General features: G+C 44.1%; 1 protein-coding gene across 1 annotated transcript; it reads left to right on the plus strand.

The window, feature by feature from the left end:
• The first annotated feature begins 19,044 nt into the window (after window positions 1–19,044).
• LOC123074714 (RING-H2 finger protein ATL67) lies at window positions 19,045–20,363 on the plus strand. The gene has a single exon (XM_044497482.1). The coding sequence runs from the start codon at window positions 19,413–19,415 to the stop codon at window positions 19,995–19,997; it is 585 nt and encodes a 194-aa protein (XP_044353417.1). The 5' UTR covers window positions 19,045–19,412; the 3' UTR covers window positions 19,998–20,363.
• The last annotated feature ends 6,699 nt before the right edge of the window (window positions 20,364–27,062 follow it).

Here is a 27,062-nt window from a genome sequence, read left to right on the forward strand (position 1 = left end):
TACTTTGCCTACAAGATGGAGGAGAATAGCTCAACCAGTGAGCATGTGCTCAGATTGTCTGAGTACTACAATCGCTTGAATCAAGTGGGAGTTAATCTTCTAGATAAAATAGTGATTGACAGAGTTCTCTAGTCACTATCACCAAGTTACTGGAACTTCGTGATGAACTATAATATGCAAGGGATGACGAAAACGATTCCCGAGCTCTTCCTGATGCTGAAATCGACAAAGGTAGAAATCAAGAAAAGCATCAAATGTTGAGGGTTGAGAAGACTACTAGTTTCAAGTAAAAAGGGTAAGGGAAAGAAAGGGAACTTCAAGAAGAATGGCAAGCAAGTTGCCACTCCCATGAAGAAGCCCAAAGCTAGACCCAAGCCTGAAACTGAGTGCTTCTACTGCGAAGGAAATGGCCACTGGAAGTGGAACTGCCCTAGATACTTGGCGGATAAGAAGGATGGCAAAGTGAACAAAGGTATAATTGATATACATGTTGTTGATGTGTACTTTACTAGTGTTCATAGTAGCCCCTGGGTATTTGATACTGGTTCAGTTGCTATGATTATTAACTCAAAACAGGAGTTACAAAATGAACAAAGACTAGTTGAGGGCAAGGTGACGATGTGTGTTGGAAGTGATTCTAAGGTTGATAAGATCACCATCGCACACTCCCTTTACCTTCGGGATTAGTGTTGAACCTAAAATAAATGTTATTTGGTGTTTGCGTTGAGCATAATATGATTGGATCATGTTATTGCAATATAGTTATTCATTTAAGTCAAAGAATAATTGTTATTCTGTTTACATGAATAAAACCTTCTGTGGTCATACACCCAAGGTGAATGGTTCATTGAATCTAGATCGTGGTGATACACATATTCATAATATTGATGCCAAAAGATGCAAAGTTGATAATGATAGTGCAACATATTTGTGGCACTGCCGTTTAGATCATATTGGTGTAAAGCACATGAAGAAACTCCATGCCGATGGGATTTTGGAATGACTTGATGCTTGTGAACCATGCCTCATGGGCAAGATGACTAAGACTCCGTTCTCCGGAACAATGGAGCGAGCAAATGACTTATTTGAAACAATACATACCGATGAATGCGATCCGATGAGTGTTGAGGCTCGCGGCGGGTATCGTTATTTTCTGACCTTCACAGATGATTTGAGCAGATATGGGTATATCTACTTGATGAAACATATGTCTGAAACATTTGAAAAGTTCAAAGAATTTCGGAGTGAAGTGGAAAATCATCGTAACAAGAAAATAAAGTTTCTACAATCTGATCGCGGAGGTGAATATTTGAGTTACAAGTTTGGTCTTCATTTGAAACAATGTGGAATAGTTTCACAACTCACGCCACCTGGAACACCACAGTGTAATGGTGTGTCTGAACGTCGTAACTGCACTTTACTAGATATGGTGCGATCTATGATGTCTCTTACCGATTTACCACTATCGTTCTGGGGTTATGCATTAGAGACAGCTGCATTCACGTTAAATAGGGCACCATCTAAATCCGTTGAGACGACACCGTTTGGCAAAGAAACCCAAGCTGTCGTTTCTTAAAGTTTGGGGCTGCGATGCTTATGTGAAAAAGCTTCAACCTGATAAGCTCGAACTGAAATCGGAGAAATGTGTCTTCATAGGATACCCAAAGGAAACTGTTGGGTACACCTTCTATCACAGATCCGAAGGCAAGATATTCATTGCTAAGAATGGATCCTTTCTATAGAAGGAGTTTCTCTCGAAAGAAGTGAGTGGGAGGAAAGTAGAACTTGATGAGGTAATTGTACCTTCTCCCAAATTGGAAAGTAGTTCATCACAGAAATCAGTTCCAGTGATGCCTACACTAATTAGTGAGGAAGTTAATGATGATGATCATGAAACTTCAGATCAAGTTACTACCGAACCTCGTAGGTCAAACAGAATATGTTCCGCACCAGAGTGGTACGGTAATCCTATTCTAGGAGTCATATTACCAGACCATGACGAACCTACGAACTATGAGGAAGCGATGATGAGCCCAGATTCCGCGAAATGGTTTGAGGCCATGAAATCTAAGATGGGATCCATGTATAAGAACAAAGTATGGACTTTGATTGACTTGCCCGATGATCGATGAGCCATTGAATAAATGGATCTTCAAGAGGAAGACGAACGCTGATAGTAGTGTTACTATCTACAAAGCTTGAATTGTCACAAAAAGGTTTTCGACAAGTTGAAAGTGTTGACTACGATGAGATTTTCTCACTCGTATCGATGCTTAGAGTCTGTCCGAATCATGTTAGCAATTGCCGCATTTTATGAAATTTGGAAAATGGATGTCAAAACTGCATTCCTTAATGGATATCTCAAATAAGAGTTGTATATGATGCAACCAGAAGGTTTTGTCGATCCTAAAGGTGCTAACAAAGTGTGCAAGCTCCAGCGATCCATTTATGGACTGGTGCAAGCCTCTCGGAGTTGGAATATACGCTTTGATAGTGTGATCAAAGCATATGGTTTTATACAGACTTGTGGTGAAGCCTGTATTTACAAGAAAGTGAGTGGGAGCACTACAACCTTTCTGATAAGTATATGTGAATGACATATTGTTGATCAGAAATGATGTAGAATTTTCTGGAAAGCATAAAGGAGTGTTTGAAAGGAGTTTTTCAAAGAAAGACCTCGGTGAAGCTGCTTACATAGTGGGCATCAAGATCTATAGAGATAGATCAAGACGCTTGATAAGATTTTTCAATGAGTACATACCTTGGCAAGATTTTTGAAGTAAGTTAAAAATGGAACAGTCAAAGAAGGAGTTCTTGACTGTATTGCAAGGTGTAAAGTTGAGTAAGACTCAAAACACGACCATGGCAGAAAATAGAAAGAGAATGAAAGTCATTCCCTATGCCTCAGCCATAGGTTCTGTAAAGTATGCTATGCTGTGTACCAAACCTATTGTGTACCTTGCCATGAGTTTGACAAGGGGGTACGATATTGATCCAGGAGTGGATCACTTGGCAACGGTCAAAATTATCCTTAGAAGACTAAGGAAATATTTCTCGATTATGGAGGTGATAAAGAGTTCGTCGTAAAGAGTTACGTCTATGTAAGCTTTGACACCGATCTTGATGACTCTGAGTCTCGATCTTCATACATATTGAAAGTGGGAGCATTTAGCTAGAGTAGCTCCGTGCAGAACATTGTAGACATAGAAATTTTCAAAATACATATGGATCTGAATGTGGCAGACCCATTGACTAAACATCTCTCACAAGCAAAACATGATCACACTTTAGTGCTCTTGGGTGTTAATCACATAGCGATGTGAACTAGATTATTGACTCTAGTAAACCTTTTGAGTGTTGGTCACATGGCGATGTGAACTATGGGTGTTAATCACATGGTGATGTGAACTATTGGTGTTAAATCACATGACGACATGAACTAGATTATTGACTCTAGTGCAAGTGGGAGACTGAAGGAAATATGCCCTAGAGGCAGTAATAAAGTTGTTATTTGTATTTCCTTATATCATGATAAATGTTTATTATTCATGCTAGAATTGTATTAATCGGAAACTTGATACATGTGTGAATACATAGACAAAACAAAGTGTCCCCAGTATGCCTCTACTAGACTAGCTCGTTAACCAAAGATGGTTAAGTTTCCTGACCATAGACATGCGTTGTCATTTGATGAATGGGATCACATTATTAGGACAATGATGTGATGGACAAGACCCATCCGTTAGCTTAGCACTATGATCGTTTAGTTTATTGCTATTGCTTTCTCCATGACTTATAGATGTTCCTATGACTATGAGATTATGCAACTCCCGAATACCGGAGGAACACTTAGTGTGCTATCAAACATCACAACATAACTGGGTGATTATAAAGATGCTCTACAGGTGTCTCCGATGGTGTTTGTTGACTTGGCATAGATCGTGAAGGAAATATGCCGTAGAGGCAATAATAAAGTCATTATTTATTTCCTTATTTCATGATAAATGTTTATTATTCATGCTAGAATTGTATTAACCGGAAACATAATACTTGTGTGAATACATAGACAAACAGAGTGTCACTAGTATGCCTCTACTTGACTAGCTCGTTGATCAAAGATGGTTATGTTTCCTAGCCATAGACATGAGTTGTTATGATTAACGGGATCACATCATTAGGAGAACGATGTGATTGACTTGACCCATTCTGTTAGCTTAGCACTTGATCATTTAGTATGTTGCTATTGCTTTCTTCATGACTTATACATGTTCCTATGACTATAAGATTATGCAACTCCCGTTTACCGGAGGAACACTTTGTGTGCTACCAAACGTCACAACATAACTGGGTGATTATAAAGGTGCTCTACAGGTGTCTCCGAAGGTACTTGTTGGGTTGGCGTATTTCGAGATTAGGATTTGTCACTCCGATTGTCGGAGAGGTATCTCTGGGCCCACTTGGTAAAGCACATCACTATAAGCCTTGCAAGCATTGCAACTAATGAGTTAGTTGCGGGATGATGTATTACAGAACGAGTAAAGAGACTTGCCGGTAACGAGATTGAACTAGCTATTGAGATACCGACGATCGAATCTCGGGCAAGTAACATACCGATGACAAAGGGAACAACATATGTTGTTATGCGGTCTGACCGATAAAGATCTTCGTAGAATATGTAGGAGCCAATATGGGCATCCAGGTCCCGCTATTGGTTATTGACTAGAGAGGTGTCTCGGTCATGTCTACATAGTTCTCGAACCCGTAGGGTCCACACGCTTAACGTTCGTTGACGATATAGTACTATGAGTTATGTATGTTGGTGACCGAATGTTGTTCGGAGTTTTGGATGAGATCACAGATATGACGAGGAACTCCGGAATGGTCCGGAAGTAAAGATTGATATATGGATAGTAGTGTTTGATCTCCGGAAAGGTTCTAGAATCTATCGGAAGGGGTTCCGGATGTTTCCCGAAATGTTTGGGCACAAGAACACTTTATCTGGGCCAAAGGGGAAAGCCCACGAGGTTTTTGGAAAGCGCAAAAGGAAGTTTTGCGGAGTCTAGGGCCAGACGCCAGGGTCCCTGGCGTCTGGGTCCAGACGCCAGGAACCCTGGCGTCTGGCCCTGGAGTCCGAGAAGGACTCTTGCCTTTCGGGTGAAACCGACTTTGTGGAGGCTTTTACTCCAAGTTTCGACCCCACGGCTCAACATATAAATAGAGGGGTAGGGCTAGCACCCAAGACAGATCAAGAAACACCAAGCCGTGTGCCGGCAACTCCGTCCCCTCTAGTTTATCCTCCGTCATAGTTTTCGTAGTGCTTAGGCAAAGCCCTGCGGAGATTGTTCTTCACGAACACCGTCACCACGCCGTCGTGCTGCCGGAACTCATCTACTACTTCGCCCCTCTTGCTGGATCGAGAAGGCGAGGACGTCACCGAGCCGAACGTGTGCAAAACTTGGAGGTGCCGTGCTTTCGGTACTTGGATCGGTCGGATCGTGAAGACGTAGGACTACATCAACCGCGTTGATATAACGCTTCCGCTTACGGTCTACGAGGGTACGTAGACAACACTCTCCCCTCTCGTTGCTATGCATCACCATGTTCTTGCGTGTGCATAGGAATTTTTTTGAAATTACTACGTTCCCCAACAGTGGCATCCGAGCCAGGTTTTATGCGTAGATGTCATATGCACGAGTAGAACACAAGTGAGTTGTGGGCGAGATAAGTCATACTGCTTACCAGCATGTCATACTTTTGTTCGGCGGTATTGTTGGATGAAGCGGCCCGGACCGACATTACGCGTACGCTTACGCGAGACTGGTTCTATCGACGTGCTTTGCACACAGGTGGCTGGCGGGTGTCAGTTTCTCCAACTTTAGTTGAACCGAGTGTGGCTACGCCCGGTCCTTGCGAAGGTTAAAACAGCACCAACTTGACAAACTATCGTTGTGGTTTTGATGCGTAGGTAAGAACGGTTCTTGCTAAGCCCGTAGCAGCCACGTAAAAATTGCAACAACAAAGTAGAGGACGTCTAACTTGTTTTTGCAAGGCATGTTGTGATGTGATATGGTCAAGACATGATGCTAAATTTTATTGTATGAGATGATCATGTTTTGTAACCGAGTTATCGGCAACTGGCAGGAGCCATATGGTTGTCGCTTTATTGTACGCAATGCAAACGCCCTGTAATACTTTACTTTATCACTAAGCGGTAGCGATAGTCGTAGAAGCATAAGATTGGCGTGACGACAACGATGCTATGATGGAGATCAAGGCATCGCGTCGGTGACGATGGTGATCATGACAGTGCTTCGGAGATGGAGATCACAAGCACAAGATGATGATGGCCATATCATATCACTTATATTGATTGCATGTGATGTTTATCTTTTATGCATCTTATCTTGCTTTGATTGACGGTAGCATTATAAGATGATCTCTCACTAAATTATCAAGGTATAAGTGTTCTCACTTAGTATGCACCGTTGCGAAAGTTCTTCGTGCCGAGACACCACGTGATGATCGGGTGTGATAGGCTCTACGTTCAAATACAACGGGTGCAAAACAGTTGCACACGCGGAATACTCAGGTTAAGCTTGACGAGCCTAGCATAAACACTGAGACTGAAAGGTCGAGCATGAATCATATAGTAGATATGATCAACATAGTGATGTTCACCATTGAAACTACTCCATCTCACGTGATGATCGGACATGGTTTAGTTGATATGGATCACGTGATCACTTAGAAGATTAGAGGGATGTCTATCTAAGTGGGAGTTCTTAAGTAATATGATTAATTGAACTTAAATTTATCATGAACTTAGTCCTGGTAGTATTAGCATATCTATGTTGTAGATCAATAGCTCGCGTTTTGCTCCCCTGTTTTATTTTGATATGTTCCTAGAGAAAACTAAGTTGAAAAATGTTAGTAGCAATGATGCGGATTGGATCCGTGATCTGAGGATTATCCTCATTGCTGCACAGAAGAATTATGTCCTTGATGCACCGCTAGGTGACAGACCTATTGCAGGAGCAAATGCAGACGTTATGAACGTTTGACAAAGCTCGGTATGATAACTACTTGATAGTTTAGTGCACCATGCTTTACGGCTTAGAACTGGGACTTCAAAAATGTTTTGAACGCCACAGAGCATATAAGATGTTCCAATAATTTAAATTAGTATTTCATACTCATGCCCGTGTCGAGAGGTATGAGACCTCTGACAGTACTTTGCCTACAAGATGGAGGAGAATTGCTCAGCTAGTGAGCATGTGCTCAGAATGTCTAAGTACTACAATCACTTGAATCAAGTGGGAGTTAATCTTCCAGATAAGATAGTGATTGATAGAGCTCTCTAGTCACTATCACCAAGTTACTAGAACTTCGTGATGAACTATAATATGCAAGGGATAAACGGAAACGATTCCCAAGCTCTTCGTGATGCTGAAATCGACGAAGGTAGAAATCAAGAAAAGCATCAAGTGTTGATGGTTGACAAGACCACTAGTTTCAAGAAAAGGGCAAAGGGAAGAAGGGGAACTTCAAGAAGAATGGCAAGCAAGTTGCTACTCAAGTGAAGAAGCCCAAGTCTGTACCTAAGCCTGAGACTGAGTGCTTCTACTGCAAAGGAACTAGTCACTGGAAGCGGAACTGCCCCAAGTATTTGGCGGATAAGAAGGATGGCAAAGTGAACAAAGGTATATTTGATATACATGTTATTGATGTGTACTTTACTAGTGTTTATAGCAACCCCTAAGTATTTGATACTAGTTCAGTTGCTATGATTAGTAACTCGAAACGGGAGTTGCAGAATAAACAGAGACTAGTTAAGGGTGAAGTGATGATGTGTGTTGGAAGTGGTTCCAAGATTGACATGATCATCATCGCAGACTCCCTATACTTTCGGGATTAGTGTTGAACCTAAATAAGTGTTATTTGGTGTTTGCGTTGAGCATGAATATGATTTGATCATGTTTATTGCAATACAATTATTCATTTAAGTTAGAGAAGAATTGTTGTTCTGTTTGCATGAATAAAACCTTCTATGGTCATACACACCAACGAAAATGATTTGTTGGATCTCGATCGTAGTGACACACATATTCATAATATTGAACTCAAAAAGATGCAGAGTTAATAAATGATAGTGCAACTTATTTGTGGCACTGCCGTTTAGGTCATATTGGTGTCAAACGCATGAAGAAACTCCATGCTGATGGGATTTTGGAATCACTTGATTATGAATCACTTGATGCTTGCGAACCATGCCTCATGGGTAAGATGACTAAGACTCCGTTCTCCGGAACAATGGAGCGAGCAACTGACTTATTGGAAATAATACATACTGATGTATGCGGTCCGATGAGTGTTAAGGCTCACGGCAAGTATCGTTATTTTCTGACCTTCACAGATGATTTGAGCAGATATGGGTATATCTACTTGATGAAACATAAGTCTGAAACATTTGAAAAGTTGAAAGAATTTCAGAGTGAAGTGGAAAATCATCGTGACAAGAAAATAAGGTTTCTACGATCTGACCGCGGAGACGAATATTTGAGTTACGAGTTTGGTCTTCAATTAAAACAATGTGGAATAGTTTCACAAATTCGTGCCACCTGGAACACCACAGCATAATGGTGTGTCCAAACATCATAACCGTACTTTATTGGATATAGTGCAATCTATGATGTCTCTTACCGATTTACCACTATCGTTTTGGGGTGATGCATTAGAGACAGCTGCATTCACGTTAAATAGGGCACTATCTAAATCCGTTGAGACGACACCATATGAACTGTGGTTTGACAAGAAACCAAAGTTGTCGTTTCTTAAAGTTTGGGATTGCAATGCTTATAAGAAAAAGTTTCATCCTGATAAGCTCAAACCCAAATCGGAGAAATGTGTCTTCATAGGATACCCAAAGGAGACTGTTGGGTACACCTTCTATCACAGATCCGAAGGCAAAACATTCGTTGCTAAGAATGGATCCTTTCTAGAGAAGGAGTTTCTCTCGAAAGAAGTGAGTGGGAGGAAAGTAGAACTTGATGAGGTAACCGTACCTGCTCCCATATTGGAAAGTAGTTCATCACAGAAACCGGTTCCTGTGACGTCTATACCAATTAGTGAGGAAGTTAATGATGATGATCATGAAACTTCAGATCAAGTTGTTACTGAACCTCGTAGGTCAACCAGGGTAAGATCCGCACCAGAGTGGTACGGTAATCCTATTCTGGAGGTCATGTTACTTGACCATGACGAACCTACGAACTATGAGGAAGCGATGATGAGCCCAGATTCCGCAAAATGGTTTGAGGCCATGAAATCTGAGATGGGATCCATGTATGAGAACAAAGTATGGACTTTGATTGACTTGCCCAAATGATCAGCGGGCCATTAAGATTAAATGGATCTTCAAGAGGAAGACGGACGCTGATAGTAGTGTTACTATCTACAAAGCTAGAATTGTCTCAAAAGGGTTTTCGACAAGTTCAAGGTGTTGACTACGATGAGAGTTTCTCACTCGTATCTATGCTTAAGTGTGTCCGAATCATGTTAGCAATTGCCGCATTTTATGAAATCTGGCAAATGGATAAGCAAAACTGCATTCCTTAATGGATTTATTAAAGAAGAGTTGTATATGATGCAACGAGAAGGTTTTGTCGATCCTAAAGGTGTTAACAAAATATGCAAGCTCCAGCGATCCATCTATGGACTGGTGCAAGCATCTCGGAGTTGGAATATACGCTTTGATAAGTTGATCAAAGCATATAGTTTTATACAGACTTGCGGTGAAGCCTGTGTTTACAAGAAAGTGAGTGGGAGCACTACAACATTTCTGATAAGTATATGTGAATGACATATTGTTGATCGGAAATAATGTAGAATTATTCTGCAAAGCATAAAGGAGTGTTTGAAAGGAGTTTTTCAAAGAAAGACCTAGGTGAAGCTGCTTACATATTGAGCATCAAGATCTATAGAGATAGATCAAGACGCTTGATAAGTTTTTTCAATGAGTACATACCTTGACAAGATTTTGAAGTAGTTCAAAATGGAACAGTCAAAGAAAGAGTTCTTGCCTGTGTTACAAGGTGTGAAATTGAGTAAGACTCAAAAGCCCGACCACGGCAGAAGATAGAAAGAGAATGAAAGTCATTCCCTATGCCTCAGCCATAGGTTCTATAAAGTATGCCATGCTGTGTACCAGATCTATTGTATACCCTACACTGTGTTTTGCAAGGGAGTACAATAGTGATTTAGGAGTAGATCACTGGACATCGGTCAAAATTATCCTTAGTGGAATAAGGATATGATTCTCGATTATGGAGGTGACAAAAGGTTCGTCGTAAAGGGTACGTCGATGTAAGTTTTGACACTGATCCAGATGACTCTAAGTCTCAATCTGGATACATATTGAAAGTGGGAGCAATTAGCTAGAGTAGCTCCGTGCAGAGTATTGTAGACATAGAATATTTGCAAAATACATACGGCTCTGAATGTGGCAGACCCGTTGACTAAACTTCTCTCACAAGCAAAACATGATCACACCTTAGTACTCTTTGGGTGTTAATGACATAGCAATGTGAACTAGATTATTGACTCTAGTAAACCCTTTGGGTGTTGGTCACATGACGATGTCAACTATGGGTGTTAATCACATGGTGATGTGAACTATTGATGTTAAATCACATGGCGATGTGATCTAGATTATTGACTCTAGTGCAAGTGGGAGACTGAAGGAAATATGCCCAAGAGGCAATAAAAAAGTTATTATTTATTTCCTTATTTCATGATAAATGTTTATTATTCATGCTAGAATTGTATTAACCGGAAACATAATACTTGTGTGAATACATAGACAAACAGAGTGTCACTAGTATGCCTCTACTTGACTAGCTCGTTGATCAAAGATGGTTATGTTTCCTAGCCATAGACATGAGTTGTTATTTGATTAACGGGATCACATCATTAGGAGAATGATGTGATTGACTTGACCCATTCCGTTAGCTTAGCACTTGATCGTTTAGTATTTGCTATTGCTTTCTTCATGACTTATACATGTTCCTATGACTATGAGATTATGCAACTCCCGTTTATCGGAGGAACACTTTGTGTGCTACCAAACGTCACAACGTAACTGGTTGATTATAAAGGTGCTCTACAGGTGTCTCCGAAGGTACTTGTTGGGTTAGCGTATTTCGAGATTAGGATTTGTCACTCCGATTGTCGGAGAGGTATCTCTGGGCCCACTTGGTAATGCACATCATTATAAGCCTTGCAAGCATTGCAACTAATGAGTTAGTTGCGGGATGATGTATTACAGAACGAGTAAAGAGACTTGCCGGTAACGAGATTGAACTAGCTATTGAGATACCAACGATCGAATCTCGGGCAAGTAACATACCGATGACAAAGGGAACAACGTATGTTGTTATGCGGTTTGACCGATAAAGATCTTCGTAGAATATGTAGGAGCCAATATGGGCATCCGGGTCCCGCTATTGGTTATTGTCCAGAGAGGTGTCTCGGTCATGTCTACATAGTTCTCGAACCCGCAGGGTCCGCACGCTTAACGTTCGTTGACGATATAGTACTATGAGTTATGTATATTGGTGACCGAATGTTGTTTGGAGCTTTGGATGAGATCACGGATATGACGAGGAACTCCGGAATGGTCCGGAAGTAAAGATTGATATGTGGATAGTAGTGTTTGATCTCTGGAAAGCTTCCGGAATCCATCGGAAGGGGTTCCGGATGTTTCCCGAAATGTTTGGGCACAAGAACACTTAATCTGGGCCAAAGGGGAAAGCCCATGAGGTTTTTGGAAAGCGCAAAAGGAAGTTTTGCGGAGTCCAGGGGCCAGACGCCAGGAACCCTGGCGTCTGGCCCTGGAGTCCGAGAAGGACTCTTGCCTTTCGGGTGAAACCGACTTTGTGGAGGCTTTTACTCCAAGTTTCGACCCCAAGGCTCAACATATAAATAGAGCGGTAGGGCTAGCACCCAAGACAGATCAAGAAACACCAAGCCGTGTGCCGGCAACCCCGCCCCCTCTAGTTTATCCTACGTCATAGTTTTCGTAGTGCTTAGGCGAAGCCCTACGGAGATTGTTCTTCACGAACACCGTCACCACGCCGTCGTGCTGCCGGAACTCATCTACTACTTCGCCCCTCTTGCTGGATCGAGAAGGCGAGGACGTCACCGAGCCGAACATGTGCAGAACTCGTAGGTGCCGTGCTTTCGGTACTTGGATCGGTCGGATCGTGAAGACGTAAGACTACATCAACCGCGTTGATATAACGCTTCCGCTTACGGTCTACGAGGGTACGTAGACAACACTCTCCCCTCTCGTTGCTATGCATCACCATGTTCTTGCGTGTGCGTAGGATTTTTTTTGAAATTACTACGTTCCCCAACAGATCGAGATTAGGATTTGTCACTCCGTGTATCGGAGAGGTATCTCTGGGCCCTCTCGGTAATGCTCATCACTATAAGCCTTGAAAGCAATGTGACTAATGAGTTAGTTGCAGGATGATGCATTATGGAACGAGTAAATAGACTTGCCGGTAACGAGATTGAACTAGGTATGGTGATACCGACGATCGAACCTCGGGCAAGTAACATACCGATGACAAAGGAAACAACGTATGTTGTTATGCGGTTTGACCGATAAAGATCTTCGTAGAATATGTAGGAGCCAATATGAGCATCCAGGTTCCGCTATTGGTTATTGACCGGAGATGTGTCTCGGTCATGTCTACATAGTTTTCAAATCCGTAGGGTCCGCACGCTTAACATTTGATGACGATTTGTATTATGAATTTATGTTATTTGATGACCGAATGTTGTTCCGAGTCCCGGATGTGATCACGGACATGACGAGGAGTCTCGAAATGGTCGAGAGGTAAATATTGATATATTGGAAGGCTATATTCGGACATCGGAAAGGTTCCGAGTGCTTCGGGTATTTTTTGGAGTACCAGAGAGTACGGGAATTCACCGGGGGAAGTAGTGGGCCTTAATGGGCCGTACGGGAAAGGAGAGAAGGGCCTCAAGGGGTGGCCGCGCCCCCCCATGGCAAGTCCGAATTGGACTAGGGAGGGGGCGGCGCCCCCACTCTTTCCTTCTCCCTCTCCTACTGCTTCCCTCTCTCCCCTCTTGGAAAAGGAAGGGGACTCCAACTAGGATTGGGAATCCTAGTTGGACCCCCCTATAGGCGCGCCCCTCCTAGGCCGGCCTCCTCCTCCTCCCTCCTTTATATACGTGGGCAGGGGGCACCCCAAAGGCACTCCAAGATTTGTCTTAGCCGTGTGCGGTGCCCCCTCCACAGTTACACACCTCGGTCATATCGTTGTAGTGCTTAGGCGAGGCCCTGTGCCGGTAACTTCATCGTCACCGTCACCACGCCGTCGTGCCGGAACTCTTCCTCGGCCTCAACTGGATCAAGAGTTCGAGGGACGTCACTGAGCTGAACGTGTGCAGATCGCGGAGGTGCCGTGCGTTCGGTACTTGGATCGGTTGGATCGCGAAGACGCTCGACTACATCAACCATGTTACTAAACGCTTCTGCTTTCGGTCTACGAGGGTACGTAGACACACTCTGCCCGCTCGTTGCTATGCTTCTCCTAGATAGATCTTGCGTGATCGTAGGCAAATTTTTTGATATACTACGTTCCCCAACAACATGACCAAGGAGACTACGAATACCTTTGATGTCTTTAGGACATGGCATTTTCTCAATTGCATCAACATTAGCTTCATCCACCTCAATACCTCGTTCGAAATTTTTATGCCCCAAGACAATGCCTTCATTAACCATAAAGAGTCACTTCTCCCAATTCAAGACAAGATTAGTTTGTTCACACCTCTGCAAAACTCGATCAAGGTTGCTTAAGCAATCATCAAAGAAGTTCCGTAGGCAGAAAAATCATCCATGAAAACCTCAACAATATTTTCACAAAAATCAGAGAATATAGCAGTCATACATCTTTGAAAGGTAGCAGGTGCATTACATAAACCAAAGGGCATACGTCTATAAGCATAAGTTCCAAAAGGGCAAGAAAAAGTGGTTTTCTCTAGATCAGGTTGTGAAACAGGTATTTGAGAAAAACCAGAATATCTATCAAGAAAACAAAAGTGTGTGTGCTTAGATAATCTTTCTAGCATTTGATCAATGAAAGGCAGAGGGTAATGATCTTTTCTAGTAGCTTTGTTTATTTCGTAAAATCAATTGCCATTCGATAGCCAGTCACCTTTCTTTGTGGGATAAGTTCATTTTTATCATTAGGAACAACAGTAATACCTCCTTTCTTAGGGACACAATGAACATGACTTACCCATCTACTATCAGCTATGGGATAGATTATACTTGCTTCTAGAAGCTTTAGTATTTCAGTTCTTACCACTTCTTTCATCTTAGGACTCAATCGTCGTTGGTGATCAACAACGGGTTTAGCATCAGGTTCCATATTAACCTTGTGCTCACAGAGAGTGGGACTAATGCCCTTAAGATCATCAAGAGTATATCCAATAGCAGCACAGTGCTTCCTCAGAATTTGTAATAATCTCTCTTCTTCGTGTTTTGTAAGGTTAGCACTAATAATAACATGATATATCTTTTTCTCATCAAGATAAGTATACTTTAGAGTGTCATGCAATTGTTTTAATTCAAATGCAGGATCATCTTTAGGTGGAGGAGGACCTCCTAGAGTTTCAATAGGCAAATTGTGTTTAAGGATAGGTTGTTGTTCAAAGAATACTTTATCTATTTCATTTCTTTCACACAAGTGCATATCATTTTCATGGTCTAGCAAAAATTATTCTAAAGGATCAGTAGGAGGTATGGCAATAGAAGCAAGATCAATCATTTCATCTTTACTAGGTGTTTATTTATCATGAGGTTGTCTACAAAACTTAGAGAAATTAAACTCATGAGACGCATCACCAAAATTAACATTGACAGTTTTTTATGGCAATCTATCTTAGCATTGACAGTGTTCAACAAAGGTCCAAAAATTATGGGAAAAAAGTCATTTTGTGGGGAACCAAGAACTAGAAAATCAGTAGGGTATTTTATTTCCCCACACAAGACTTCAACATGTCTAACAATCCCAAGTGGTGTGATGGTATCTTTATTAGTAAGTTTAATAGTAACATCTATGTCTTCTATTTCAGCGGGTGCTATGTCATTTATAATTTCTTGGCAAAGAGTAAAAGTAATAACACTCACACTAGCACCCAAATCACATAGGCCATGATAACAATGATCTCCTATTTTAATTGAGACAACAAGCATGCCAACAACATGTCTATGTTTATCTTTTTCATCGGGTTTGGCAATTCTAGCAGCTTCATCACAGAAGTAAATAACATGCCCATCAATATTATCGACCAAGAGATCTTTAACCATAGCAACACTAGGTTCTACTCTAATTTGTTCAAAGGGTTTAGGTGCCTTAATATTACTTCTGTGAACCACGTTAATACCTTAGCATGCTCCTTTATCCTAACAGGGAAATGTGTTTTTTCAATATAAGCAGTTGTAACTACTGGATCAACATTGTAAATGATAGTTTCATCTTTAGCTATGACCGGTTCTTTAATTTCTTCTTTAATAGGGAGATGATATTTAAACCACTTCTCCTTAGGGAGATCAACATGAGTAGCAAATGATTCATAAAAAGAGGCTACTATCTCAGAGTCAAGTCCATATTTAGTGCTAAACTTGTGAAAAGCATTGGTATTCATAAAAGACTTAACACAATTGAACTCAAGCTTAATACCTGACTCTTTACCTTCGTTGAGTTCCCATTTTCAGAGTTGCTTTTAATTCTTTCTAAAAGATCCCACTTGAATTCAATAGTCTTCTTCATAAAAGAACCAGCACAAGACGTATCGAGCATGGATTGATCATTGTGAGAAAGCCAAGCATACAATTTTTGAATAATAATTTCTCCCGAAAGCTCATGATTAGGGCATATATATAACATTGACTTAATCCTCCTCCAAGCTAGAGCGATACTTTCTCCTTCATGAGGCCAAAAATTATATATATAATTCCGATCACGATGAACTAGATGCATAGGATAAAACTTTTGGTGAAATTCCAATTTCAATTGATTCCAGTCCCAAGATCCAACATCATCGCATAGCCTATACCACGTCAATGCTTTTCCCCCCAAAGATAAAGGGAAAACCTTGTTCTTAACTTCATCTCTGCGTAAACCTGCAAGCTTAAATAATCCACAAATTTCATCCACATATATTAAATGCATATCGGGATGCTTTGTTCCGTCTCCTGCATAAGGATTAGCTAGCAGTTGATCTATCATACCTGAAGGAATTTCATAACTAATGTTTTCAGTAGGTGCAGTAGGTTGAGGGGCAACTCTTTGTGTTTCCGATCGAGGTGAAGATACCCCGAACAAACCCTTCAAAGGATTGTTTTCCATAATAACAAGTGACAATAATTTTTTCCTTACCGATTACACTTACCAAGAGCGCTTCACTCCTCGGCAACGGTGCCAGAAAAAAGTCTTGATGACCAACAAGTATAGGGGATCAATCATAGTCCTTTCGATAAGTAAGAGTGTTGAACCCAACGAAGAGTAGAAGGGCATGACAAGCAGTTATCAGCAAGGTAATTTCTACAAGCACTGAAATTGTCGGTAACTAGTTTGATAGTAAAATAATTTGTAATGAGCAAGTAACGGTAACGATAAATAAAGTGCAGAAAGGTAGCCCAATCCTTTTTGTAGCAAAGTACATGCTGGAACGGTCTCTTATAATAAGCGAAGCGTTCTTGAGGGTCCACGAGAATTTCATCTAATCACTTTCATCATGTTGGTTTGATTCGCGTTCGCTACTTTGATAATTTGATATGTGGGTGGACCGGTGCTTGGGTACTGTTCTTACTTGAACAAGCCTCCCACTTATGATTAACCCTCTCGCAAGCATCCGCAACTATGAAAGAAGAATTAAAATAACAATCTAGCCATAGCATTAAACATATGGATCCAAATCAGCCCCTTCTAGAATAGCGCATAAACTAGGGTTTAAGCTTCTGTCACTCTAGCAACCCATCATCTAATAACTACTTCACAATACATTCCCTTAGGCCCAAAGATTATGAAGTGTCATGTAGTCGACGTTCACATAACACCACTAAGGGAATCACAACATACATATCATCAAAATATCGAACGGATAACAAATTCACATGATTACTTGCAACATGACTTCTCCGGTGGCCTCAAGAACAAGGGCAACTACTCACAAATAATATTTATGCTCAAGATCAGAGGGATATTAAATAGCATAATGGATGTGAACATATAATCTTCCACCAAATAAACCATCTGGCATCAACTACAAGATGTAATCGACACTACTAGTCACCCACAGGTACCAATCTGAGATTCCGGTACAAAGATTGAACACAAGAGATGAACCAGGGTTTTGAGATGAGATGATGCTGTTGAAGATGTTGATGAAGATTGGCCTCCCAAAGATGAGAGGGTTGTTGGTGATGACGATGGCTTCGATTCCCCCCTCCGTGAGGGAAGTTCCCCTGGCGGAATCGCTCCACCGAAGGGCAAAAGTGCTCTTGCCCAAGTTCCGCCTCGAGACGGCGGCGCTCCGTCCCGAAAGTCCTCTCCCTATTTTTTCTAGGTCAAAAGACCTTATATACCAGAAGATGGGCACCAGAGGTGGGTCAGGGTGCCCACTACCCCCTAGTGTCTTGTGGCCACATGGCTACCCCCTCTGGTAGTTCTTTTCTCCAATATTTTTTATTTATTCCAAAATAATTCTCCGTAAAATTTCAGCTCATTTGGAGATGTGCATAATAGGTATCTCTGACATAGCTTTTTCCGGTCCAGATTCCAGCTGCCGGCATTCTCCCTCTTTGTGTAAACCTGGCATATTATGAGAGAAAAGGCATTAGAATTACTCCACAAAGTGTTATAAAGTATAATAACACTATAAATAACAGTAGGAAAACATGATGCAAAATGCAAGGCGACTAGGCTAAAGCCTTCATTCTCTCGATCTTCGCCGGCGAGTCTGTGGATTCGCCTCCCTTCCGCTTGTTGATCTGGCGGCCCGTGGTGAGGAGGGGAATTCTGGTGCCTCGGCTCCGACCAATAGATAGGTGGCGTTTTACTCCTCACATGGGGGACACTCGAAGGGTTAACAACACTTCTTCTTTGAGTTACTCTTTGGGGCTCTGATCATCCTCAAGTTCGTTCGCCGGGACGGATTAGATGGAGCTTCAGCGTCGTTTCCTCCCAGCTCCTCGGAGCGGGGTGGTTAAGATTTATCGTCATGCGTACGCAACGACGAGATTAGGTGCTAGGTTCTTTAGATTGATTCAAGGATTCAAACAGTGATGAGTGGGGCTCTGGGCCCTAGTTCTTAGGGGCACGTGCACGTAGACTTTTCAGTTGTCATCGACAAGATTAGGCTGACTCCGGTGTGAGAGCCGCGGCAACGGTGCGTCGGCAGCTCGTTTTGGCGGCTGCCTGGTTGTTAGATAGTCCATGGACTTCAATGTATTTTTTATTACTTTTGAGGTGCTTTGTTCGGTCGATGAATCTTTGTGTAAATCTGATCATTTAAAAAAAAAACAATGGATCATGGAAAAAATAAAGCATTTTACTTAGGTATCAATTTTGCATACAATTTGTCTAATTTACATCTAGATGTACGGATGTCACATTTAAACTCTCGCAATAAGGCAGTAACAAGAAACAAAAAAAAAGTTAGGATAAAAAAATAAACCATAAACATAGTGGATATCAGGTTAGATGTGTGATATAGTTATGTCACATCTAGATGGGTGCAAGACAGACCTTTTGCATATCACCATCACCGGTGGATGGTGCCTCAACTACAGGATATCTTCCAAGGAATTGACCCCGCTCTGAGTGGCATTGCTCACTAGCATGGCGCTCCGAGGTCAAACGAGTGACCTCCAACTCCAACATCCCATGCCGCAGCACTCCAGTACTGAGCACCGGCAGATAGCCCCCCCTCCTACGCTGCCATGGCACGACGCTCCCGTCCTCTCCCTCCCGAAGTCATGACAGCGGAGCCGAGCAGAGCATCTCCATCCGCCGCCATTACTCCTCGGCCCGTGCCACTTCTCCGGCAATAAATGCAGCCGCTGGCGCCGTCCAGCCACCACCACCAGATCTAGCGCCCCCTCGCCGCGACGGGACGAGAAGGAAACGAAGAAAAATCACCACGCCACCATCCACATTTACTCCCACCCCACCAGGACTCGACTCTAGCTAGTCGCTCGATCGACCCACCCCATCCCCACCCCACACGCGCACGCCACCGATGCCATTCCTCCACTTCCCCGCTGCAAAATCATCTCGGCCGCCGCCGCCGCCGTTACCGCTACCGTCGCCATGACGACACCGTCCCTCCTCTCCTCGCTCGCCACGCTCGGCCTCGGCTACTCCATCGCCATCGCGCTTGGCTTCCTCGTCCTCCTCGCTTCCGTCCTGCTCGCCTCCTACTTCTGCTTCCGACACGGCGAGGGCGCGGGCGGCCACTTCGCCGGCGCCATCACGCCCACGTCCAGCTCCAGCCACCTCTCCATCACCGTGCCGCGCGTGCTGTTCGTCGCCGAGGGGTCCGAGTCCCCCGAGGCCTACTCCTCGGCAGCCGCGGCCGCCTCGTCGCCAGTCGGGCTCGACCCGGCTGCCATCGCGTCGTATCCCAAGGCCCCCTTCTCCGGGGCCGCGGGCGGCGACGCCATGTGTTCGATCTGCCTCTCCGAGTACATGGACGGCGAGATGCTACGGCTGATGCCCGAGTGCAGGCACAGGTTCCACGTCATGTGCCTCGACGCCTGGCTGCGCAGGAGCGCGTCGTGCCCCGTTTGCAGGTCGTCCCCAATCCCCACGCCCGTCACCACGCCGCTCGCGACGCCACTCTCGGAGCTCGTCCCGCTCTCGCAATACGCCGCTGACCGGCGGCGCAGCAGGTGACGGATACTCTACATGGGTGCACCTCGCTGACGCTGCTCTTCATTGTTACTCCTCTTTTTTTCTTTTTGCGTTGAAGGGTTCTGTAAATTTGTCGATTGTTTGATTGGTAAGGACACATGAGGAGTTTTAGGTGCTAGTACGACTGGTGGTGTGCTTAGGATTTGTAAAGAGTTGCTTGGTTCCCATTACTATTACTTCGAGAAAATTTTGTAATGTAGAAGTAGATGATGGGTTTCTTGAAAAAAATTTAGATGTTGGAGCAAGGCATAGTTGTGAATACAGTGTTGCTGGTTTGCCTTATCGTGAAATGTGTTATGATTAGTATTGGCTACTGCTACATAAGGTTTACTTTGCATTTCATTTTTCTATTGTGATCATGATGTGGTCGCTTTGATTGTATGAACTAGATATCTTGAAGATTTGTCTAGTGTTTTCTGTCTCGTTGCAATGTTTTTATTTTCTTATCTTTTTTTTCAAACAACTACTTCTAGCATGAAGAAACCCTTGCATGGCTTCGTCTTCCATGGCCTTACCTCCATGGAGGCGTGGTAGGCCCATGCCTTCGGGAGGGCCCCTGTTTTGTTTTTAGGTGTTCTTTTGTGTTTGTTTAGAGCATCTACACACAGTCAAAAAAGAGCGACCCAACTGGGCCCCCACTTCATCCCTAAACGTCCGGATCGACGGGTGTACCTCAAACCCATCTCAAATCTAGAGACAATATGAGGGCGACCGGTCACACCCGGACGCTCCCGCTCTGACGTGGCGTACAAGAGCAAACCCCACCTGCAGCTTCACATTCATGTTTCTGTGCTGTGCATGCCCTCTCCGTGAACCCGAGCTAGCCGCGCTGGTGCCGAAGCAGGCTGGCGTCGGGGAGGGAAGCCGTCCGAGCTAGGCGCGCTAGTGACGGAGCACATCCGCGTCGGTGCCGGAGCTCGCCCGCGCCGCGCCGCGCTAGAGACCGAGCTCCCACAGCTCACCCGCGTCGTGCCGCGCTGAAGTCGGAGCTCACGCCGCGAGCCAGGTTTCATGGTGCCATGCCACAACATCTTGGTGCCATGCCATGACATCAAGCAAGGTTTCATGTAATTCTTATCATTTTTGAATTTTTGGGAATTTAAAAGCCATGGTTATCATGTTTGTATCCAAGCCGTGACACCAATATCTTTGAAAATTCCTTCTAATTTACTGCACAGGGCAGTAGCTTGCACTCAAGGACACAAATATGAATTTCCAACCAATGATGGTTTGGTGTTGCATTTACATGTAGTTCAAATTTGAATTACGACCATTATATGGCTAGAAACTCACTTAATGTCTTAAAAAATTCAAATGAACCTTCAAAATTTCCAAATTTTGACATGACAGTTGTATTAGTGCATGTTAACGATACAAACAAAATTGTACAATTTTCATCACCATCCATTGCCACTTTACTCCAAATTAGTCTTTCACGGCTAATAAAAAATGAACTACATCGCACACAGTTGGTTATAGGAACCGTTTGTGATGAAAATTTGTGGATCTTTTTATGTCTTCCTCCATAAGGTTCGCCGGATTCGTCTGTTCAAGCGCCGTTCAGCCCCGAATCCTCGAGTCCCCGATACCCATTTCCCAACCGCTTCATGCAAAGAATGACGCCGTGGAGACACTTCGTGTGAGGGCCCATACGGTCGTCGGGTTCGCCTCCGCCAAGAGCATTGCCTCCTACGCCGAGAGCGCGGCTGCATCCATCGAGAGGGCGTCTGCGGCAGCCGAGACGGCTGCAGGGGCTGCTGCGACGGCGGCTGCAAACGCTGAGAGCACTCGAGCAGCCGTCCGTGTCGTGGAGGTCGCACTGGCCTGGGTCGAGGCCATCCACCATTACTAGGGAAAACCTTATACACAGAGGTATAGCAGTAGCGCTGGTCAAAACTAAGCGCTACTGCTACTTAGTAGTAGCGCTCGTCACAAAAGCACGTTACAACTATAGTTGTAGCAGTAGCGCGTCTGTGCAAAAAAGCGCTACTACTATAATTCCCACACTGTTGCCGGTAGGCTAGAAATAGTAGTAGCGAGCCTGTGTGAAACACGCTATTGCTAAGTGCGTTGTCGCAGCGCGTTTCTATGGTAGAGCGCTACTGCTAAGAAAAAGAAAATAAGTAGAAAAATAAATAGAAAAATAAATGAAAATGAAATAAATAGAAAAAGGAGAAATGAAAAAAAAGAAAAACAAAAGAAAAAGAAAAATAGAGGAGAAAGGCATAGCAGTAGCGCTTGTTCTCACAAAGCGCTATAGCTACTTTAGTAGTAGCGCTTTTCTGGTCTTGCGCTATAGCTAAGTTTCTTAGATAAAAGGAAAAGAAAAAGGAAAATAAATAGATATGTCCTGTAGCAGTAGCGCGTTTTAGCGGAAAGCGTTATAGCTAACTTAGCTATAGCGCGTTTTCCTTACCAGCGCTACTGCTAGTTTGATTTAACCATGCGCGGGCTCAAAATTTTGCTAAGTCCTTTTCCCCCCTCTCCCCTTCTCACCCACTCGATCTGTCGCCGCTGTCGACCGCCCTGCGCCCGAGCCGCACTCCCCCGGAGCTACCCTCGTCCGCTCCTTGCCGCCCCTGCTCCCTCGTTGCCCTGCCTCCGTCGCCGTCACCGGAGCCGCGCACCATCGCCGCCACCAGAGCCGCGCACCCCAGAGCCACCCTCGTCCGCTCCTCGCCGCCCCTGCCTCCTCGCAACCGTTCCCCCAAGCCACCCTCAACGCCCTCCTCTCTGTAAGCCCCACCCCTCCTCTCTAGGTTAATTAACTTAGGTGAATTTAGTTATGAACCCTAGGAATTAGCAGTAGTGGTACTAGTAGATGTTAATTAGATTAACTTATGTTAATTAGGTTAGGGCAGTAGAGCAGCAACATATAACAGGACCCTAGGAATGAACTTAGGTTAGTTAGGTTAGTACAGTAGTGGTACTAGTAGATGTTAATTAGATGTTTTTTAGTTAGGGAAGCAGGGTTTTACTAGGTTAATTAGGTGAAGTTAAATGAATGACCTAAATGAATGAAATTAGTAGTTAACTGAATTTTTAGGACAAATTTGTACATGCTTAAGTACTTAACTAAATATTATTTTTAGGACAAACTTGTATATGCTTAAGTAGTTAAGTAAATATATTATAAGGTTGTATATATAGTTGCTTAAGTACTTATATAGTTGTTCTGCACCCAATGTATGCTTAAGTAGTTGTATAATTCCTAGGGTTCATCAATGGGCGCTTAAGTAGTTGTAGATGCTTAAGTAGCTAGCTAGGGTTCATCTAATTAGTTAGTACTTGTAGATGCTTAAGTACTAGTGAAGTAGGGTTAGGGCAGTAGGGTTTAACTAGATGTTAATTAGGGCAGTAGGGTTTATTTTAGAGAACAAAACCAGTATAAAAATATAAATTTCTATCAGTGCTGCAAGTGTACTAGGTTCTTAATTTTTACTGATTTTTTATTATGATAGAAATTTAGGACATAATTTGAATTGAGTTCTAGGGTTCATAATTTGAAATTTGTGTAGATTTTCTTGAAGTGTCAAACATTGAAGTGGTCATGATATATGCAAATTCCTCAATTGTGTTTGCTCATGTTTATCTACTGTTGTAGTTGCTCATGTACATGTTCTTAAGTGGCCTTTTGTTGTTTCCAGGGAATGAAGCCGAGTGGCCTATGTTTTGCCGGAATGTTGATTCATTTCCGTTCCGGCAAATTTCAGGTGCTCAATTTTTCCACTTTTTAGCAAAGGTCATGCCGAAATTTTCCGTGAATTTTGGCACGACTTGTGCTACAAACTAGGACATATCGAGTGCCCGGGATTTGCCGCACCGGGAAGGAATCAACGTTCCTGCAAAACATAGGCCTTTTTATGTCATTATTCATTTCATTAGGTCTAGAATTAATTGACTAGATTTAACCGTAGGAAACATGACTACCAACGATGAAGGACAGGGTTCTGGTGACTGCGACGACGTCTACCTGGCGGCAGACGAATTTTTGAACCTTGTTGACGATCAACGGTTGTTGTTGCTGGGCCCACTTGTCACATCCGAGACCGACATCAAGACCGGCACTGAGACTCGCGTTGAGACCCAGACCGGCACCGAGACTCGCGAAGCCGGTATAGAACCGAAACCGAAGAGGAGACGTCGACGCCCAAACCAGCTCATCACTACTAGAGTGGTGGTCACGGAGGTGGACACGGCAATTTTGAGCAAAAAGAGCCTGCAGAAGCACGAGCGTGCTACGACAATCAAATAGGATGCATCGTACGGACAACCGCCACCATCAATGATGAGAAACTAAAGAAGATAGACAATATGAGGCCCTCCCTCCTAATGAAGCTGCACCAAGTATTCTTCTTCCCGGGCCAGGATGAAAAGAAATATACTGATCCAGATAAAGACCCGGCAATGAAGAAGATAAACAAACGCGCCATGAGCAAGTTTAGCGATGCGTTGGCTGCCTGGAAAGTAAGGATGAAAGCAAGGATCATCGACAAAAAGGAACCCTACTCCGAGATTGTAAAGGAGAATCCGACAATTACGGAAGAGCAGTTTGAAATATTCAAGGCGGCTTGTGATGCCGAAGCTGCCAAAGAAAAGTCGAAGTACATGAAGGGGCTTCAAGAGAGGAACATGGGGTGCCACCACCTTGGAAGCCGTGGTTACGCGGGGAAGAGGTCCATATGGGCCAAGGAGGACGCGGAACACGAAAGTCTGGGCATCCCAGACCCCTTGGCGGAGTTCACCGTCCCGCAGGAGCGTGACGTCCTTAGGGCCGGGTACCGTTGGGACCCAGTGAAGAAGGTTTTCGAGACGGATGCAGTCACGATGGAGTTCATGAGACTGCTAGTAGTTTTAGCTTCTGATCAATTCGACTGCACATTTAGTCATATTTGTAAACAATCCTTGTTCCTTTTGCAGAGAGAGTAGCACATGATTTCGGCCGAAAGCAACTCGCCGTCTGAGGCGTTGGCGAGGCCCAAGTGGGACATCCCATTCAACCGGGCCTTGAACATATTGAAGCGACTGCCGATGGACACTCGGCTGTTGTATGGACGCGTGCACGGCGTCGGAGACGGCGCCACGTGGAAGAAGTACTACCGTGAGACCATGGAGGAGAGAAAGGAAAGACGAAAGTTAAATGAAGAAAACATCGACAAGAAGGTTGAGATTGTGGTTGAAAAGAAATCAACCGAGACAGTCAAAGCAGCGGTAGCTGCCGCAAAAGAGGAAATGGCAGCTACGTATGGTGTGTTGCTTCCGGCTATCGTCAACTGGAGCAGGCAAAATCCAAATAAAGATGCAGCGGAATTTCCCCTTGCTAACTTCTTCGGGAGCAGCTCGACTAGCGTTGCACTAGCACGTGCTCCCGCACCAGCACCTGCTCCCGCACCAGCTCCTGCATCGGCTCCCGCACCTTCTCATAGCAGCCCGTCCTCCGTCTCGGACGTGCTCGGCGGTGCTTCGTCTTTGGCTGAGCTCGACGCCCTCACAATACCTGTCACACCGGCCCTCTTCAATAAATGTATAATATCCCGTTTCCGTTGCCTTTCGGATGTCTCACGTCGCAGACATGTCTTTGCAGGCCGTCGTAACCCCGTGCACCATATTGTACACCATCAGTGGCCAGAAGGTGGACGTGGGGAAGGCGACGATAATGAAGCCGAAGGAACAATTGTTCCACAGCCGGCCGATCCCCCATGACGCCTTCAAGGTTTCTATGGCCAGTGTCAAACCGGGCCACGAGAATTTGGCTCCTCCGGTACTACTAGGGGGAGATGACGACGAGACCCCGCGGCGGCTTGGCGATTGCAAGAGGTGGGTCCTGTTGTGGCCAAAGAGTCTGCTTCGTCTGGAGGCGGCCGGGAGCACACCCACGACCACACAGCCTCAGCAAGGTATGAACATCAACACCCCACCTACCCAATTAGCGTCGCCTGTCGTGTCGGGTGATAGCGGACGGGGTGAGGAAGAGGCTCCATTAGTCGCTGATGACATCGCAGCCGTCAAAGAAGCAATGCATGATATTGATGCCATTGATGAGGATGAGGATGACACTCTACAGAATCTCAATACTGGCGCCTATGACGACGGAGGATTGATGGCTCAACAGTATGAGTACTCAGGGATTGAGCGTCATGAGTCGGTGCCTGAATTGCCGCCTCCGGAGGCTGAACATATTATAGACGACCTTCTAGTACCAAAGAAGCATAGGAAGAGAGCGAGGAAAGGCAACAATAAAGCTGCTTCTATGATCCAGCCGCCTCCGCAGCCTCGGGTTCAAGACCGTATACCTGTCATGGGTGCGGCGAAATACCATATCCCCGGTGAACCAATCCTACCTAAGACAGCGGTAGAGGCCATATACGGCAATCTAAGGAGACTTCATGACGATGTGCTGCGGAGAGAGAAAAGCCTAATCGCCTTGGGAAATCCATGATACCCACTGTACGTGGTTAACGTGTCGCGGCAAAGGTTGTACGTCGACACATTCCCCACGGAGAAGTTCTTCCTTCAATTCGATTACATATTCGACATGTTTCACTTGAAAAAGCTGGATTTTACGTTTGTCCACCTTTTTGCCTTTTACATGAACTACATCATCAGGTTGAGCAGATACCTTATATCTGTGTCACTGACCCGTACTTCATGCACGAGGGCTTCTTGGCAGTCTGCCCAGAGCACCATGAATACGCACGGGACTACATCACCGATTTCATGGTCGACAATAAGGACAAGGAGATGATTCTCGTGCCTTATCATCCCATGTAAGTCATCCGCGCGGATATCCTTCCTTCGATTTCAATCATTCATTTGCACGGTGGAGGCTAATTTGAGGTGTACTTATTTTGCACAGCCACGGGCGCACCGTCCTCATCATCCTTTACCCCTGATTCTCCCATGCTCTTTACTTGGACTCGTCGAAGAACATAAACAAAAAGGATTACACCCACATCAAGTCTGTTCTCGATAGTGCTATATTTTTCTACGACGTAAGGGGTCGAGAGATCAAGACCACGAAGGCAAGGAACCGCAGGCCCTGCTTCG

The sequence above is a fragment of the Triticum aestivum genome, chromosome 3D (genome assembly GCF_018294505.1).
Source record: "Triticum aestivum cultivar Chinese Spring chromosome 3D, IWGSC CS RefSeq v2.1, whole genome shotgun sequence".
Lineage (NCBI taxonomy): Eukaryota > Viridiplantae > Streptophyta > Magnoliopsida > Poales > Poaceae > Triticum > Triticum aestivum.